This window comes from Spea bombifrons, chromosome 5 (genome assembly GCF_027358695.1).
Source record: "Spea bombifrons isolate aSpeBom1 chromosome 5, aSpeBom1.2.pri, whole genome shotgun sequence".
In the NCBI taxonomy this organism is placed as follows: domain Eukaryota; kingdom Metazoa; phylum Chordata; class Amphibia; order Anura; family Pelobatidae; genus Spea; species Spea bombifrons.
This window is the reverse complement of record NC_071091.1, coordinates 78,228,793-78,248,682: the sequence shown is the minus strand read 5'-3', so window position 1 is coordinate 78,248,682 and position 19,890 is coordinate 78,228,793. Positions and strand designations below refer to the sequence as shown.

Below are 19,890 nucleotides of genomic sequence, written 5' to 3'. Positions count from 1 at the left end.
CCACTGGTGTTTATTCATGCATGTCACATCTGAGTTATAAAAATACTAACGTTTTGGGACATACATACCGAAACATTTGTGTTTTTAGAGCTCAGCCATCATATGCTTGAATAAACATCAGTGGCACTAATGTATTTACTTACTTGGTGTGCACTTTTACTTATGCTCACTCCGAGTTTCACTATGTAATATACAGGGCTAGCTCAGCCCCTCCTGGCAGGAGAAGCTCACTGAGTTTTGCCCATCATAATGTCTAGAGACTGATGTGTTCACAGCTCTCTCCTGCAACTCCCGGTATAGTGAATACAGCCCAGCTGACACAGAAAGTTGATGTTGCCATACTCCTCGTTATAGTACGTGAGAATTGCTTGTTTTTAGGCTACACGTTTTACATTACTAAAAAAAGGGTAAAATACATTATATTGATATCAAGAGAAAATAGCGAATCTCAAGTGTGCTTTAGAAGCAGATTACTAAAGGCAACAGGAGGCTGAAAGCAAAGGCATCCGTCTGACCGGTTTCATTGCGCATTCTAACACAGCAGCACAGAGGAGACAGCTGTGCGCAGAGAACAGTGCAGGCCAGTGATTAGTGATGAGTGAATGGTCAAGAAACGGGTTTAAAAGGGCAGCAGACAAAGCCAGCTCTAACATTCCTTGGAATCAGTATCTGTGGGGGAAGCTGTCTATGGAAGATCATTACTCACCAGGATGAAAAAAAAAATGCCAGACCCGCCGAACAGGTATACTACAAAAACATCCATTAACAGAAAAGCGAATCTCAAGAGATTGGTTATGCCCCTCCTTTAGCCATATGTTCCTAAGAAAATCCTGGTACAAAGTGCTACTGCGGTTCATTTTCTTATTGTTTCATATTCCATGTACTATTAAATGATATATACTACATACTATATTTTTTTATTTTGTCTCTTTTAAAGTGTCATTTAATTTATTTATTCTTAACAACCTATAAACTAAACTTTATATGGGTTCACTTCTGCTTGCTCTCTCGTCATGTGGAACTGTACAAGCTGGTCTCTTACTGTAGTGGAGACAGATATGTCCAAAAAATGTGTTAAAGTGAGGATGCAAGACTATGCTTGGATCCCCACTTTAACACATTTTTTGGACAAAAGTTTTCTACCTTTTTAACAATATTCAGATTATGGCTTTCTTACTTTATGGAAGAGATGTATTACACAGAACTATATTGTTAAGAGACACACTAGGGCAAACTCTTGTGGTCTTTAATGGGGTACACTTACCATAGTTTATCTATTTTGTAAGCACACTTAAAGACGGTTTTAACAGTGTCTTAACAAGGTTTCACAAAATAACAATGTTTCTAACAGCTGTATAAAAGCTTTTTGTATGTTTTTATATATGTTATTTTTAATCAAGTCTTATCATACTGTTTTGTGGTCAACAATAAAATGCCTCAGTCTTAATCACCTAGAAGGGTCCTCTGATTTATTAAGGTTTATGGGCAAAGGGACTTTCCTAGCATAAGCAGGACTTCATTAACATTGCAATAAGGAATTGGCGCAGTGTGCTTTTGGTATACCAAACTGCATTTAATTAAAAGAAATATATTTTTTAATGAGACATCCCTTTTTAATCTCTCTCTCTCTCTCTCTCTCTATATATATATCTATATATATCTATCTATATATTTATATAGATAGATATTTATAGATATATATAGATATATATATATATATATATATTCCCAGTAGTTCCAATCCATACTGCTTGGCACTATTCAAACAAAATGTTTATTATTGTGATATAAAGTAATAGGATTTTTTTTCTATTAAAAACATACCATACTGTATATGTTATCTGTCTCCTCTTGGAAGGAGATTTTCCTTGAACTGGATGAATTTAGCTAATCCATGAAATGCACTGGATAATAAATATTTGCATTTCAGTATAGAGTGACAGTGTTTTTAGGCAGGACAGACATGTAACTGTAAATCATACACTAGCTAGGTGTCTAAATGATTATTGTAGTCCTCACTTACATTCTGTCAAAGCAGGCAATTTTTAATCAGCTCCTTAACTAACAGAGCTGATATCATCCTTGTTAGTATTTTTAGCATGCTTCCCTCAAAATAATTTGATTTGCTTGTGATTATTTTTCCTTTTTTGGAGGCGCTAGACTTTTAGAAGAATTTAAAAATAAAATAAAAAAAAATGAATTAATTAAACATCAGAAGATGCATATCGTTATAAGTTATAACCAATACCACTAATATCAACTGTTAATGATATCAATGATGATTTGGCATACATTTTTTTGGAGGCGATTTTGTATGAAAAATAGGGCACATTTTAGATTCTTTACCATGAAGGCTAAACACTTTTACTCTCTTATATCTGAGACCGTATTAAGTGTGCAAAACTTGTTCACTGTTTAGTGAGTTTGTTCTCATGCAGGGGTTATTCTGCAAAGTGGAGTTTTTTAGTTAACCTCATCATTAAATGTATTAAGTGTTACTTTACCAACGTTAAAGGTTAATAGATATCCCAATAAGTGTAAAACTGAGGTTCTATCGAACATACATGTGAAAGTCCTAGAGCATAGAATTGCTTCTGAAGATACCAACATGTATAATTTCTCTTCTCTGGTAAGTATGTACTCAAACCAAATCAATTCAATTCAACATTTATAACATGAAGCCTCCATTACTGGTCTGTAGGGCTTACAACCTGTATCAGCATACATACTGTTTCAGCTGGTACAGAAATAACATGAAGGTGATGTGCCATGATGTACATATTAGAAGTATAGAAATACAGTAATGGTTTCTTACGCTCTTTCTTCTTCTACTTGGATTCCTACTGATTGATAACGAAAGGCTGCTTGTCTCTCTTCTGCTTTCGCTGCCTCCTCTGGTCCATCAACCTGGAAGAACTTTAATTGGTAAATAAATATATAACAGTGGGAGCAATTATTTAGGTCAGCACTGGGTAACTATTGAAGAGCAGGCTAAGTCCCATCAATTTCAAATTGTATCGTATGGGTGTGTTTAATGAGTGGACCTCACGCAAGAATAAGTAATGGCACTAAAGTCTAATTTTTTTAAATCAATGAAACAGGTATGCATGGATTTGCATGCTATGAAATGCACTCCAAACGTGGAATCCAATTCAATCCAATACATTTGACATGGTAATCATGGTTATCTAGCTAATCATGGAATTTCTAGCTAGTTTCTTTGTCAAACAAAAAAATATATTGTTAACCCCAGTGTTACCTGTATTCCAATAGACAGATTTTTTCTGAACAAATTGCGCTTTCTGTCCTCTGCAGTAATGGTAGCTGTGCTGGAGGAGGAACTTGCTGTGGCTGTGTTCATGTTCTCCATGTGTTGACTGGCAGGGCCATGAATCTGGGCATTGGCAGCCTCTATAGCAGCGGTAAGTGCTTTCATACTGTCCAGGCTCTCGGTGGAGTTACTGAGTCCTGATTGGCTAATGATATCCCCCCTTTGGCCATGCCCATCCATGTAGGCATCTTGGGCAGATTCTGTGCTACTCTGAGCAGTTATAGAGATGAATGGTTTGGTTGTGGTTCTTGGCGGCACAGGAGGAGGTGTCTTCTTGTATGTAGTAATACATGATGATACTATATGAAAGACACAGAGATCATATGGTAAATATTGCTGATCCAGTTGGTATAGTGTACAGTTCTTTTAACAACATCTGGTCTTCATCATAAGTAGTTGCTGCATGGATCACATATCCTATATAACTGGAGATAAAATAAGAAAATGTGTACATAGATATATAGTATTGGGTCCATGTGTTGGCTAGTAAAAGGGGGATGACTTTTTGCCCACATCAACAAGATAAGTCCATGGTGCTGTAGCAGTAATATTCCCAGGAATATTTTCTTGAGAGTTGTCTCAGTATTGCTGAAATATAGTTATTTAATACTTCACATACACTACTAAATTTAGTATACTGTGTATGATATCTCTTGAGAAAAGGTGAACTCGGGACAACTACATACTTAAGATTTTTTTGTTTATACTTGGCTGAATGCTGACATCCGTATATAACTCTTAACCCCATAAGGATGAAAGCTTTTGGACACTTAAGGACGAGAGCGTATTCAGCCTTTTCCACTCTTTTGTTTAACAGTAATTTCCCCACCAATCTCTTTTAAACAATGTAGAATTAATGAAAATTGATTTTTTTTTTGCAATTTGCTGGCAATTTATTCTGCAAGGGTAAGTCCAACTGCTTAAATAAGAACTATTTATGTTCCACAACACCTCCTGAGTAAGTAATATCTCATGTCCATAGGTGTTGTGCTTTTGTGTAATGCACCCTTACACAATATATCTTTTGCCTGCTCTTAAGGACCTTAAGGATTTCTCTTGTAACTAGCAGGAGTCGCTAATAATGTAATGATGACATCACAAGGGGACTGGTTGCATCCCATCTTCTCGCTCCATTCTCCCTACCTACTGATTGCACAGTGATCAGGGAGCAGGGCTCAACAGCCCCGTTTTTCTGATTACTATATGAGATCAACTGACAGGGGATAATCTCTGATTGTGTTCAGGTGTTAAACACAGGTATTATCCAATGTATAGAATGGAACCTTACATTCAATGAAACTAGATAATAAATGGTAGGAAGCATCTAGCTAGTTTTCCAGAAACTTTTTTTTACTTGTGTCATGCTCAGACATGCTGTCACTTTGTCAGTGTTCAGTTGCAATAAATCATAGAAGATACAAAGTGTCCTTTCATGATTATTAAGTGGAACATCTCCTTCAAAGAAACCCGACAATATACATTTGTTCACAATTCCCAGTTCCATTAAAACGTGTTGCCAGAGGGGCATTTTAATTAATTGCAAGACAAGGGTCAAATATGCGATATACAAACAAAGGAGAATCCAAGTTCAAATAAATATCGTTATACTTGTATCTAGAGAACAAAGAAGTATTTTACATGTCCCTGCATGTCACTTTGTTTTGTAGAGACATTAGGATGTTCCAGGAATAGGCTACGTTGATGGTTCCAGCAAACTCCCAAGCCCTTATGAATATGTCTTGGGTAAACTTGGGAAAGTAAACTCGGAACCACATTCTCTCAACTCTCAACACCCTCAGCAAACTAAATGCCTATATGTTTTATACAAGGGAAGCCTTTATGTTGGGGTGTCTTGTAGATACATAAAGAAGCATTAGAATTAACTTTGGTTTTTTTTTTTTGCTTTCCAGCTGCTGTGGACGATAACTTTCATTATGTTCAATCAACCAAGCCAATATCTACTTGCACCACAAAGCATTTTTATGTTTGCTCATGGCCGTGTCAATTACAGAGACATCAGGATGTGTTTGGGACAATCAAACGTTTGTCCTACTGCTGCCTTGACCAACAATCACCAGCACAAGTCGGCCGCTGGCTGGGATACCAGGATGAGTTTTGCGGTACACAGACCCGACACTCACATATGGACAATGTTTTAAATGCAGAGTATATGTTATAATGGCAGAACCCCTGGCCGTCTCTAAAATGTAAATCAAAGCATTGCCTTATGGATCAGTGACCGTGTCACATTTTTCAATGGAATAATAACACACATTAAACTATACAAAATCAGGTTATATTGTGTCAGCTCTAAAGAAAAAAAAATGACAGCTGTATTTTTTTGCCACTGATTTGCTTCCATAACTCTTTATGGAATCGCGCTCCAGCTGCTGAGTGGTATTTTTGTGCTTTATGTCTTAACAAGGGCAGATTTTGTCATTCCTGGGAATCTTGGCTTATGAGTAATAGACTTGTGGTTTTAGCTCACCCTACATGAAGTAAACAGCCCCCCTGCCTATCCACACGGTGACTAAGACAACTTCTCAAGCATTAAGCAATAATCACATGACGGCATCTGTCACACATCCCTAGGAGTTCATGGGTAGAAATCACCTTGTTGGGACCTGTTTGTAAGAACCATATCAATAAGCACATGATAGGAGATAGTGACAAAAATAGTATCCGCATATTGCTGTTTTGTAAGTGAGCGCTTTTACGTATGGTACAGTTTGAAGTATTCATAGTGAAAAATCAGGAGTAAAATAAAAGTGGGATTATTATTATGATTTATTGTCTTATATAGTGCCATCATATTCCACAATGTTGTACAATGGGTAAGTGCCTCATTACTTCACAGAGTAAACAAACAATGCTTCATCGCCAGTCAGGTTACTTGGAAACTATAGAGAAACTATTGTTTTATGCCTGGTGTTCCCTTTGGATCATTTCCATAAGTACAGTAAACCGCTTCTTCCAAACTCAGACTGGGCGTACATCATATAAGCAGGGCCCTCTTTAGTTTTGCCATACCCCTTGACAAAATGCATAGCTGAGAACTCTCTGGCATCTCCAGGTGAAGTGCCGCTTCTCCAGGTCTTCTTAGAGAAACTCAGGGTAGCTGGAGTGGTGTAGTGACACGTCCTGCTCCCCGACCACTTCCCCACCAACCACCAATCACCCCTTTAACTTTGCTTTTGTAAGGTAAAAGTTTTCAGAAATGGATTGTTAAATGTTGTTTGGCGTGCTTGGAAAAAATGTACAGGTGTAAGAATTATGTTTTAGAGACTAGATGAACTGAATAGTTCTTATCTGCCATCAAATGCTATGATTCAGTTTATGTTGGTTGCATTTAATGTGTAATTGAAGAATGTAACCAGCTGCTTTGACACAGATTCACTATTATTCAAAGTTCAGTGACAGCTGGTATCAAAATCTGCTAATTATACCTGAGAAATGCACAGACCTGCCGAAGAGGCTCTTGGTGAATAGATTGCTGAGCCTCCAGGGCAGTCCTTAGACCTTCAGGTGGGAAGAGTGACTTTGCGTCCATTCGCTCCCTATTAGTTTCCACCAATGTCTCACCAGTCACCTTCCATTCCGGACTTTGCCTACAGCTAGCCACTACTTTCCATCTCAGCTCTGCCTTTTCTCAAACCCATATCAGAGAGGGGGAGGGAGATCTCTGCGGCTGCATACCTGGGATGTTCCCAGGCATGCTAATTGCTTCCCATGCCTGCCATGACCTCAATTTTCTTCCCCTCACCCCACCCTTCCAAAACAGCCAGCTTTGAGCCTTTCACAAGACTTAAATATTATTTAAACGTAATTAGTTTATCATGTATTGATTTACATTACGCCATCATATCTCGCAGTGCAGTACAACAGGATATAACAAGTAACGCATCACACAACAGTAGAGACAAACAGAAACAAAAAGTGAGAAGAGCGCTGATCGAACAAGCTTACAATGAGAGGTCATAAAAAACCTAAGACAAGTAGTTTAGATTACTGTTCCTAGTGCTGTATGCACAAAGTGGGTGTCTAATACATATGGATTGCTTATTACATGTAAGTGTATTGGACTGTAACACATTTGGAAAATATTATAATAAATATTTTAATAATTAGAGCAACCACAACAGATATATAAATCTTCTGATCTTTCTTTAACAAGTACTTTGGAAACTGTTCCTCCTACTGAATATAACACTTTTGTAGCTAAATACAGAATTAGAAACACTATTCCTAGTGCTGTTGAACGCCCAAACCCTTTCCGAGACATATTACTTTAATCATATTAAAATGTACCTTTTATATCTTTTTTGTGGAAATACTTAGTTGTCATGTGATGCAAAAGCATCCTCTCGGAGGTTGTTGCCATACAAATTGAAATTTAGTTTTTTTGCGTTGCTTTCAGAGGAAAGAATAAAACGTCAGAACTGCTATGGTTTGTTTGCTTACCGGATTAAGATTTAATTAATCTTAATTTAATGTCTACCACGTTGAGGCATGTAAAGCAAGCAATTGTAAATATGAATTAATACAAGACACTTGGATGCCATATTTCAACACTGTCCATGCACATTGAGTGTTAATGATACACAGTGTGATATATATATATATATATATATATATATATATATATATATATATATATTACATATGTTTTGTAATGAACATGCTTAATGAGCCACATATTATGAAGGCCTTGATTCCTTTAGATGATAGCGGGCAACCTTTCATGTAATATTTGTGGTCCGCCATCAGTATCATCTGAAAGAAAAAATGAGGAATTCAATAGCGGTGAAATTGTAATTCACTGCTGAATTATTGGGCATTGTGAAATTATAATCATGTACAATGTATCACAGGCTCATAATAAGGTTAACATTTAAAAAGCACTAACTGTGACTAACTGTGGTTTTCAGTTTTCTATTATTAACATATTATTTATAAAGTATCAACGGATTCAGTGGCGCTGAATTAACAATAACATTAAAATTGACAATATCCAAAACGTGCCAATTTGACTGATAAAGCCATGACCTGTTTCGCTGAAATGCATTAAAAGGCTGTGAATATCTTTCTTTTATCTTCTTCTGTTGCTGAAGTCTTCATTTTAATATTGCCGCAATAGCACTACTTATTCCTCTAAGCATCTCATGAGTGCATCTACTTTATGGGGGAGTTTTCTATTGCAGTTGATGCTACACTATGTGTTTGCTCTTGATTTTATATATTTATTATATATATATGAACCACATTTCTACTTTGAAGGACTCTTGTGCTTGTTAGTGCATTATTGATATATTACATATTGGTATTTATTTTGCTGATATATTACACTGTGGTGGGTTTATTTTTTATCTGAGTAGTTTTAGTGATCCTGCGCCATCTAATAACATTAACACAATGGTAAATAAAGAAAGAGGGTCCTGCTCTTGTGAGCTTACAATCTGATGGTGGTTTTTATCAGAAAGTTGGAATTGGTGTGCTTATCTAAAGAACGTAATGCCATGTTTTGTGGAGAATACAGGAAGAACTGGTTCCCAAATTTGCCTGTAATGTCGAATCTAAGCAGATGACATAATTTATCTCACACAATTAGCATATGTAAGCAGGTAATTGTGAATGTGGGGTGTGTACTTCTAGATCTTTTACCCAGTGATGCTGGGCTTAAGTGAATGAATGTCACCCCAGCTAAGTGGATGTTGCAGATATTGTACATATTCCCATGGTCCTCAGGTCCGATTGATAAAGGACCAAGTCCTAGATGCAGAATAGTTTCAGAAATACAAGCGAAGCACCAAAAAAATGGCTAATCCTTTTGAGCAGAAAATGCCTTCTAGATGCTGTTTTTGCTTTTTATGTATTATCCTCAACATAAATTTATATCTACCTCTGGCGCTGCCCTAGACCTGACCCAGGGCAGCACACTCAGCAGCCCCCTCCATATTCTTCATTCTCAAAAGGAGCTCCAAGATAGAACATCCTATCTAAGACACAGTGTCCTAAAGGCCTTTAAAAGGCCATAGGGTAAATGGGCCAGTTCCCTGCGTGTATTGGATTTCTTTTCTCCTATAGCTTACAAGGTTTAACAAAGAGGACTCTACACAAGGTCTGTTGTTTAAATATGTCAGTCCCTAAATCTGGGATCTCTCTGGATTTCCCCTGCAGGCTCTCGGTATGACAGTTAATTACTGGGTGGTCAGACAGCCTTTTTTATCTCCTGGAGGAATGTATTGTCCTGCCTCCAACAGTGACAAGATCCATCCTCCATGAGGAGGTCCTGCTGCCGGGTCCCATATAGAAATAGAAAGGGGAAACTCCAAGGAATCATCAAGCCTCTAAAATTCCCAGGTATATGACAGTTATGTATAGTCTCCCATTCCAGATTACAAGCCTGTTGGAGCAGGGCCTTTCTTGTAAATCCAATTTGTTATGCGACACACCACTTGCTATGTCATGTTTACCTATTATTATGATTATTATTAATATTATAATTATTTTATATAGACCATTGTACAGCATTGTGGAATATGATGGAGCTACAGCAATCAATAAATAATAAAATCACATGTGGGTTGCCTCAGCCTGGACCATTCTGGACCATTCTGGCCACTCATTCACATTTTTAAAATGTTATTAAGTCCGGATAGTCCTTCCATATCATCCTCCCTGTTTGAGGGACATGCAACGGGTTTGAAAATAGCAATTGATTTTAGTTTTCTCAGCGGAAAATAGTTGTGAATGAATAAAAAGAAATATATCAGTCCACCTGGCCCATATTGTGTTAAAATAAAAGGCAGGGCACAACTGGAAACTATCTTCAAACTATTTCATACTGGAAGAATATTGTACCCACATCAATTGTTAGTGGTTTCTTTCGCACTGCAAAGGAATATTATTTGTCTACCCAGATTGGGGGGGGGGGCTTTTTTGACTGGAACTGTTTTTCTATATCCAAAAACACTAAAGCAAATGCATCAGTTAACTTTGGCGAACGTGGCCATCTGTGCTTTGCTTCTTAACCGAAGACAATCACTAGGGCTCTTCACAAAAGTACGACCGTTGCTCTGAAAGGACAGGCGTGTTTGGAGAAAACATTTTCAAACTCCAGATCAACACGTGCTTTTCTTTGTTGCTTCAGTGAGAGTTGGCGGTTGAGGAATCTGGCAGTGGACCAAGCACACTGACAGCTGTAGTACCACATGTGGATTATGGCCTGAGAGCTGAGCAGTTGATATGGCAGTCGACAAAATTAAAAGGCTTATCTGTTAAACTATGACAGGGAAGATGTTATGGGTAACAGATGACACCATGCTCTGCATTATATATGCTACAGCTTTCAAAGTACATAAAAAAAGTCAAATTTAATCTCTTTTGACACTAATATTTGTATGATTGAAACAACCAGGCTGCTTAAACAGATGTTTGTACAGTTCCTTTTCACAATTGATTCTTATGAATCATGTTATTATTTTTTAAGTTTAAAAGAACAGGAAAGTAAACTAAGACTTTTACCCAGAAAGAAAAAAAAAGTCTAGGCTTTACAAATGTTTATTATAAAAAGTTTTTAAGAAGATTAGAGATATACATTACTTTCCTTTTATCTCCTCTTTAGAGGGTGTTGTGATTTTGTAGAAGATTAGTAAATGTGGGACAGCAATATTCAATTGCTTTCCATAGTTATTGTCCCACTTTTACAACGCAAATCGATCTTTATTGGATTTCACATACATTTTCTATAGACATAAAAATAAACAACTAGTTAATGGTAAAGCACTTGTAATAATAAATGCAAATAGATTTCTCAAAATGTTAAGCGAAGAATCTATGTAGGTCTTCCCTTTCCAGACACCGCAGATTAGTAGTCTCCTTCATTCATTTTTTACCCCTCCATATGTTCTGTATTTCTGTATCCCTCACACAGCTTTCATAACTTTTGGGTATTTACATCAAAACTCTGTTTTGATGTACAGTGCCATCTAGTGGACGAGCACAAAGAAAGGCCAGCACCCCCATGCTTTTTTTCCTGCACTTTTGGAGCACTGGAATTCCATTCCCATCCCCCACTCACATCACCAATCAGTCACAGATAAAACACAATCTGTCAGCAGGCCGGTAGCTCCATGAGTGGAAAGAAAGGTATATACTATTACATATAGTATGTACAAATCATACATTAATTTATTAACATAATATAATTTATATAATGCCTGCAAATAATAGAGCACAGTACCTGATGTATGAAAAAAACAATATGTAAGGTAAATAAAACCCTTCTTATAATCTAGGGTATTACTACCCAGCGTTAAGATGTCATTATGACACTTGAAAATATGTAAAGGAATTTTAGTTGAATTTTTCACCCAATTTATGTTTAGCTGTCACTAGAAGAATTGACATGTTTAATGCCTGATGACATAATGCCTGTGCATGTGACATAATAATTGTGTATGATTTCCAACAAGGCACAGACCCAGGGCTGCCTTTTGTCATAGTGGGGCCCGGGGCAGCCCTACCCCGGTGGTACTCTTCATGCAGTCATAACTGTTTGTGATGAAGCAGCTAGCATATACCTCTACACTATTGAGCCTTCCTTTTCAGTGCGTGAAATACAATGTCATATGCTGTCATCAGCAACATCAGGCCGTAACAAATTACAAATCAAAAATCAAAAATGTAGCAGTCTTTCCAATGGCTGCACAGATCGCTATCATGCCTTACAAACTTCTAGTCCTTGGCAGATGTGCCCAGGGGAGTTTTGCCACGGGGGTTCCTTTTGCCATGTGTTAAAGATGGGTCTACACAATTATATGGTGTATATAACACTCTGCCAACAGCTATCAACTGAATGCACATACAGGCAATATCTGCCCCCCCTGCTGTGTACATCAAATGCTATTATTCCTGCTTTTCTAATATTTTTCAATGTATGATGGGAGTTAAAGCCCTCTGCTGCTCAGGGGGGCACAGTAGGTATTTTAAGAATACATTAGCCCACAATCAATGTAGGATGTCAGGTTCACTTTAGCAGTTGTGCTACTTTGCTGAGGAACGCTCAGAGGTGTGGATCAAGGCACTGTGGGATCATTTTTAAACATCCAGGAAACCACAAGAAGTTCAGGTATTTAAATGAACAGCTCATGTTCATACCGTGATTTGCAGGGATACGCAACTCCCATTGGGCCTGGTGGTCACGGGTTCAGGTTTAGATCAAAAACTAATTTCCTTGTTGTGGTGGTGTCCATCTGCCCGAATTTCCTGCTCACTGTAGGGATGGTATTTAGAAAGAAAAGTTATCGCTTGCGTTAAATGATTCAGATTCCTGTTGGTTTTCATGCACATACAGTACTCTGACTCTGGGATCAATCAGGGAATCTAGCTTATTAATGCAGAAAATCAACAGATTTTTTTCTTATGATTCCCATTTCTTGTTATGCTTAGGGTTATAGATTTTGTAAATGCTCAGCATTTAGCTTTTACTCTGTCTCTCCCCTTTCTCTATACTTTATGTTTCTCTTCACCCCATTCTTTCTACAGTATAAGCTTGCGAGCAGGGCACTCTTTCCCTATCAGATTGTCTTAGTCCGTCAGTCCTACTTTTGTCATACCCTTTGAATATACCCTACTCTGTAGGACACATACTGTATACCATACCTACAGTAACCATTGCTAAACTGAGTATTGGTTGGAAATGTAGAAATTCTTTCATTCAATCCAGAGTAATGACACCAGAAAAACCATCAAGGAGTCTCCTAAAGGGTCCTGTTGGTCAGTTGGATTTCTTCATCTTACCGCAATTTACCTACAACCTTCTATTTAGCTAACCAAGTTTTGTAGGAGAGCCTTTCTATGAATTCATTAAGACACATTAAGTTTATCAAACTATAATTTAATTGACACATTTCAGGCATTTACCATGCTAAGGAAATATGACACATATTTACAAGCCACTAATTATTTATGGTGCCTACCTCACTGAGGTAAATAAATCTATATATTGATATACATTACCTGTCTGAATATTATTTCCTCTGGGGTTGCGGACCCAAATCCTGTTTGATTTTTGACACTAATTATTCAAGTTTGGAATGTTTTCTTGCTACATATGTTTTACATGGGTTACCATCCATGAATCTGGACATAGCACATAACTATTTATCCGGAAGCATACAGCTCTCATCTGCTTTATTTCACTGACTTAATGGTGGTTTAGAATAATAGTTTGAATTCAAATAATTAGCCCTGAAATACTTTGGAAAACCCAAATGACCTTTTACGATTGCTACTCAGCAGGGCAACACACAGTGAAGCTGCTGGTCATATGACAAATTTAACTGGTACACTGGGCATCAAAAGATATCAAGCCATTAGTGTGGTGAGTATAAAATGTTCTATTAAATAAATAGCATAAAAAGCTTCATGCTGAAATCTATGCAAATGACATAAATGCACATTGTGAAAGTGGCCATTAAACTTGAAGCAGTTTATTTTGGCTTTCTATTGAATTTGTTGCACTCTGTCACTTCACAGATATTTAGCTCACATGTAAACTTGATGACATTTTCATTTTCTTGTCCCTCTCCCCTTTTTTTCCACCCTCCCTCTCTTTCCACCTTATTTAACTTTCTTCTCTTGCTCCCTCTTTCCCCCTCTCTCTCGCATTTCTTTCTTCTATCTATCTCCCCTACTTTGTTTCTTCTCTCTCCCCTCTTTCGTTTTTCCATGTCTCTCCGTCTCTTCTCTCTCTCATTCTTTCCTCTTGGTGTCTTTCATCTCCCTCTCTTTTGTTTTCTTGTATTCTTCCTTTCCCTGTACACACTCTCCAACAGCCCTCTCCCGATATACACAACACTACCTGGCAGCCCCTTCGGCAACCCTGTCCATCAGCACTTCCACAACACTATGTGGCAGCCTACCCATGACTGACAATTCCCACAGTGACAAGGCTTTTACATGTGTAGAAATATAAAGAAGGGAAAATTAGTTTAAAAATGAGGTCGTGCATGTTCAAAGAAATCAATAGTTTAAAAAATAAAATGTTGCCTAGTTTTTGTTACATTTTAGTGTAACAAATAAAAATTTGTTACATGTACAAATACAGCCCTACTTGTCTCAAGTGTGGGTTCGCTTATCATATAAAGGGAGATTATGGTTAACTGAATATATAGTTAAAATCACAAAAACGCTCATGCCTCTAGGTTGTTAAATACCTATGTCATGATTAGGGTTTAGGATTGCATGGTGTGGTGTCAAACCAACATCAATCCTTTTCTATGCATTTTTGTGTTTAGAATTGCCATTCTTGAGGCAGAAAACTGCGACGTACAGAGAAAATGAAGTTGTTTACAAAAATGCGGAGCAGGTGTAGATGTAAACTAGGCAATAAATATTTTACAAGTGCTACATGAATTGCAAACACCGGGCTATTATAATCACACTGTTAATCATTAATAGGTATCCTTTCTTCTTTACTGCATTTCAACTGTTAATCTATGAAGCATTGTTTGCTCTATGACTGTAACGGCTGAGTGCTCCAGTTTCTTTCCTCTTCTAAACTTCCTTAACCAGGTTGAGGTAAACATCGTCTGTCTGAAGATCAGTAAGAGGTATGCACCTGTCACAGAAAGCCAATCAACAGGTCACCTCGGATAAGCAGGCAAATTATTAATCAACATGAATACACACATATGTATTACCGTGCAGGATTCATACGTGTCTTAGTACACTAAATTGCTGAGACGCACCAGGATTCCTGGTGCAACATTATTCCACTGGTTACTATAGTGATGAAGCTACTTTTCTGGCTTTCGTAATCATTATTTATTTTCAAAGGGGACGACTTACGAAAAAAGCTTATGAAAAAGCTAGTACATAGTTAACATGTTAAACTCTCACAACTGGGGGCATTTGGCCATGTGTGTCCTACTTGTGTCTGCACGCTAATATACTAGATCTGCAGTGCGAAGTTCTTCATACCTGGGAACTTTCTAAACTGAACCATGAAATATCAACCTGTTAATAGCCCATTGTGAAGATCCTATGGAGGGACTTGCCAAATGTGTAAAATGTCTCCAATACACTTGAGTCACCTGCATTTAAGCTGGGATATTAACTGTAATATACTGGTAGCAGAAGCACCCACTGGGAGTCTTATGTATGAACACAGCATTGTAGAATAGGAAGGAGTCAGCTCCACCCTTTACCCTGAGATTGCAACAAAAACCCTGAGACCCTAAGGGTCAGAGCCGGCCCTTACATGGTTCACAGTGGGTCCATGAGACCCATGCCCTACTTTGACAAGGAAGCAGTTTGCTGCCCCAAGGCATGTTCTTTCAGGATAGATTCCTGAAGAAAGAGAAGAGTTTCTGCACCTCTCTTTCTTTGTGAATCTATCTGCATTATTTTTGCCTTATGCATCTTTCTTTGTGCGCTTCTTCTCTTGTCACCTTTTTATTTCTTTCTTCCGCAAAAGATTGGAGCCATGAGGACAGCTTCACCCCTGTTCCTCCAACCGGGGGAGAGAGTGTGCCTGGAAGCTCTGCCTTTTCACAAAGGTTCTCAGTTACTGTCAATTTTGTATACTGTCAATTTTGATGCTATTGTAAATTCCTACTCTCCACCTATTGTAACAGCACTATAGAATCAGCTGGGGCTCTATTTTTATTTATTGATTTATGAAGTGCCATCATATTCAGCGATGCTGGACAAGGGGTAAACATGACGTAACAAATGGTGCATAACAATTTTCACTTACAGAAAAAGAAGGTAAGGAGGACCCTGCTCAAGCAAGCTTACAATCTAGAAGGAGTTGGGGAGTATTACACAGAAAGTAAAGGTGGTGTGAGCTCCCCTTTAAGAAATGTGTTATTTCCTCTTTTGACATTCTTTTTGTATATAGCTATTAAATTGATATCAGCAAAATAATCTCACTTTTTGATTACAGAAGCTGGGATTGTTTGAAGGTTTCTTTTCTCGTGTAGTGTTTTGTTAAACTGGAAACAAGAAATACAGTGATTTTTTTTATTTCTCACTTGAGATAACATTGACTGCTCCCTACTACAAGTAGTATTAGCTTTGTTGTGTTAATAAAAATTCCTTTCCCCGACAATAAAATGTGATGTTGATGATTTTGAAAATCTGCTTGCACAGTTTAATAGCTATTGAGCAATACTTTTAAAAATAAATACGCTTCAAACATCCATGCAGCTTAAAGGGATGGATTTCTCAAGAGTGACTTTCAGAACTACGGGCATATGAGGGGTAAGATAGGCCTCTCTGCTAAGATAACATCCACAATCTCCCCTTCTGTCAGAGGAGAAGAGAAGTTAAGTTACAAGGTCCCACCTACTCTAAGTGCAATCTGAGTACACCGACTACTTGTCAAGTAAGGAGAGGGGGAAATGTCTACAGGCAGGAAATTGCATCTGTCCTGCATTTGATTTAGGAAACAAAAAGCCTTGAGAAAATGAACTTGTCAGAACCTCTGCGTAGGATTATTTTACACAGAGGTCTTCAATAAATACACTCCTGCTAGGGTTCTTACTGGGATTAATGGTGTATGACTGGGAAGTACTGTGTTCCATAAAATAATTTACATCGCAGTGATACGCTCTACAGGTTTTTTTTAACCCTTTGACAAAAGGATACGTTGTTCCTAATTGCTAGGGTATCCAAGAATATTTAATAAATAATACAAATCTCACTTGTGCTTCCTTTTGTCTCCTGCGTAAACACACTAAAACAGTTTTGAACATAGAATAGGAGGCAAGGGGGATATACTAAATAAATCCACTTTTTGTACATAACTCGGAATGTACTTCTTAAGCACTTCACAAACTTAAGTGGAGCTACACTGTAAGAACTACAGCTTTTCTAAGTACTAAAGGCGTGTGTTATTATTTCCTGTAGTGAGCTACATTGTTGAGTAAAGGAATGGTGCGATCCTAGACACAGATACACACATATCCTGAATGTACAAATTAGGTCTAAAGCTAACAAAGCAGGAAGGCGAGGATGATATGTCTTGTTCCATTTGCTAGATTTGGCTCCCTGTCCCGTTTTATTTGTGTGCAGGAATTCGTAAAGGGAAGTCTTCATTCATAAAATTGATTTTTAATCTATTAAAACACATTGTAGAGTTACGCAGCTCTGTAAGGCGATGACATAGGTTGGGACGCCAAACTCACTGCCCAGCAAGTAAATTTCCCCTGGCATTTATTGTCTCCTATCTAAAACTAATGCAGATAAGTTTTTATTTAGGATGTGTCTATTTACCATACTTTGTAAGCTGCCATGCTGTTCCCACTACCTAATTATTAGCAATAAGGCACCCGATGGCACTCTTTTAATGCAATCTAATATTATTAGTACTTGTACTATATTAGTACCAGTACTATATATGTGTTTGTTCTATATTTCTTTAAAATAAATCATTAAATTCTACTATCAAACAAGACATGGCTCAAACCCAAAAATTCCTGAGATCTGAAAAGATTGTATTAGCACAAAAAGGGTCCCATTGAAGTCTTATATTCAATCCCCGAGGGCACAGATAAAACCAATTGAACACATCGCAGCCCAGCAAACCTCCATTGTCCACTGTTTCAATTCAAGACAGTAATGATCCCTATTGTTTCTTAGTAAAACAGCATGCAAGTACGGATTAGGGATGAGAGATACATGAAAGGGGACGGAATAAATCACGTTTTTGCTTTTGCAGTTAAATAGGACCCGAGTTAAGTATATTTCCATTTATTTCAAAAGTTCTCATGACAAGAGTTTGTGCAGCCTCGGTAATGCCTTGAACAGAGGAAATCTGGGAGTACTTTTTCATTCCTCAGGCTTCTGATGTAAAAGATTTCATTCATTAAGTTTAACTCAGCGCAGGTTTTGGCTTTTAACTGTACCTTAAACGTGCCTCTCCTTTGTAGAGACCATTTCATTTCTGGGACTTGGAGCCTCCTAATATTATTCTGTCTCTTTGAAGCCTCAAAGCTAGATGTGTAATGTTTGTGTATATATATATATATATATATATATATATATATATATACACTATGTATATAAATATATAATATATACTGTATATATTTTTATTTTGGAAGAATGCATATTAAAATGCTCATTGAGTATTTCAATATGCATTGTGCTACAGTGGGGTTGTCAGTGACATTAAACTGTCCTTTTAAGCTATTCAAGTACAAGTTAAGCTATTCCTAAATGCTAGCTTTCATTAATAACATTTGTTAATTCAGGAGTGGACAATAATTCTGGATAAATCACGATGCTGATTGGGAGATGCTGAAGCACTTTATTTTTTTATGTGTCTTAACTGTAAAATGTCTCCCTTTATGTTTGGACTTCGTAGCTGGTCAGTTAAGACCTTCAAGGGTCCCTAGCATTAAGGTTTATAGGGTTTGCGTTCACTAGTAGTGCAGGATTTCTTAGGCATCTAAACTTCTGATAGATGCAGGTTTTGTGTTTTTATACCCAGTACACATCCATTCCGAGCCTGCCAGTATGTTATTAGATCATGTGCGCCTTTTCCTGTGTTTGCATATTAATCATCTGGCAGATACTAGCAGTTCATTAGGTCAGCATATGATTCACAGGTAGAACTATGTATGGTGTTTAAGATGAAGAAGCCTCAGCAACAGGTTGCACTGGAAACAGTTACCAAGGCCCTAACTTTTATCTATCTTTTTTTCACTATTGTGAAATCTGCATGTCTCATATTCACCAAAACGTTAAGGTCGGTTCCGAGGAACTGGCATAATAACCAGGAACCGTTCTTTGGTTGCTATGGTGACTACAGCATGTTTACCTTTTTTGCACAAGAATTGCACGCTGTCTTTTGAGGACGATTGGTTTATATATATATATATATATATATATATATATATATGTATATATATACACATATATACGGCTGCAGAATCTTACATTGCGATCTTCTGTCACTTGCCTGCTGACAACAAGCTGGAACGTGCAGGGCTTTACACTCCTTTTGCTCCCGTGTGGCAAAACTGGTTACCTCGCCTGCTATTCCTGTGTTCTGTTTGCTCATTGTACAATTCTGTGCAGTATGTTACTTTACAAATACGGGAACATACATCATCTTTTCACTTAGTCTAATGTTTTTAGATAGCCGACTACTGTAACTGCTTTCATCCTGGAGTTTGGAGGCACCATATATACATTTTGTCCAGAGCTATTTTTTGCTCGTGTAGACTTTGAAGAATTAAAATCACCATTAGCCAGGCTTTTGGTAAAAAAAAAAAAAATCAAAGCATATTAATAGAACGGCTTTGTTACCCATGTGGCTTTGTTAAAAATCAGTAAGCAAATCCAGACCACGAGTGATGGTGGCACGAGTAGGAGTTGGAATGCACTAGCTTCTCAGATAAATATTTTTGAAATATCAGCAAAAACAGTATGTGTCATGAATGATATCTCTTTACGATGAACAATTCTTGTTACTTGGTTACAACCCAGAATGTTGAGAAATCTTACAACTTCATGAAAAGGACGCTGTGTATCTATTGCAGGGA

At 37.5% G+C, this 19,890-nt stretch overlaps 1 protein-coding gene across 2 annotated transcripts in view; it reads right to left on the bottom strand.

Moving 5' to 3' along the window:
* The window catches only part of DLGAP1 (DLG associated protein 1), a 106,194-nt gene that overhangs the window by 18,433 nt on the left and 67,871 nt on the right, over window positions 1–19,890 (bottom strand). For both annotated transcript variants that reach the window (XM_053468100.1, XM_053468101.1), the window contains exons 5-6: window positions 3,260–3,630; window positions 2,816–2,907 (exon numbers count right to left, since the gene is read on the bottom strand). In XM_053468100.1, the coding sequence (XP_053324075.1) occupies window positions 2,816–2,907; window positions 3,260–3,630 (463 nt within the window). The remainder of the gene's footprint in view (window positions 1–2,815; window positions 2,908–3,259; window positions 3,631–19,890) is intronic.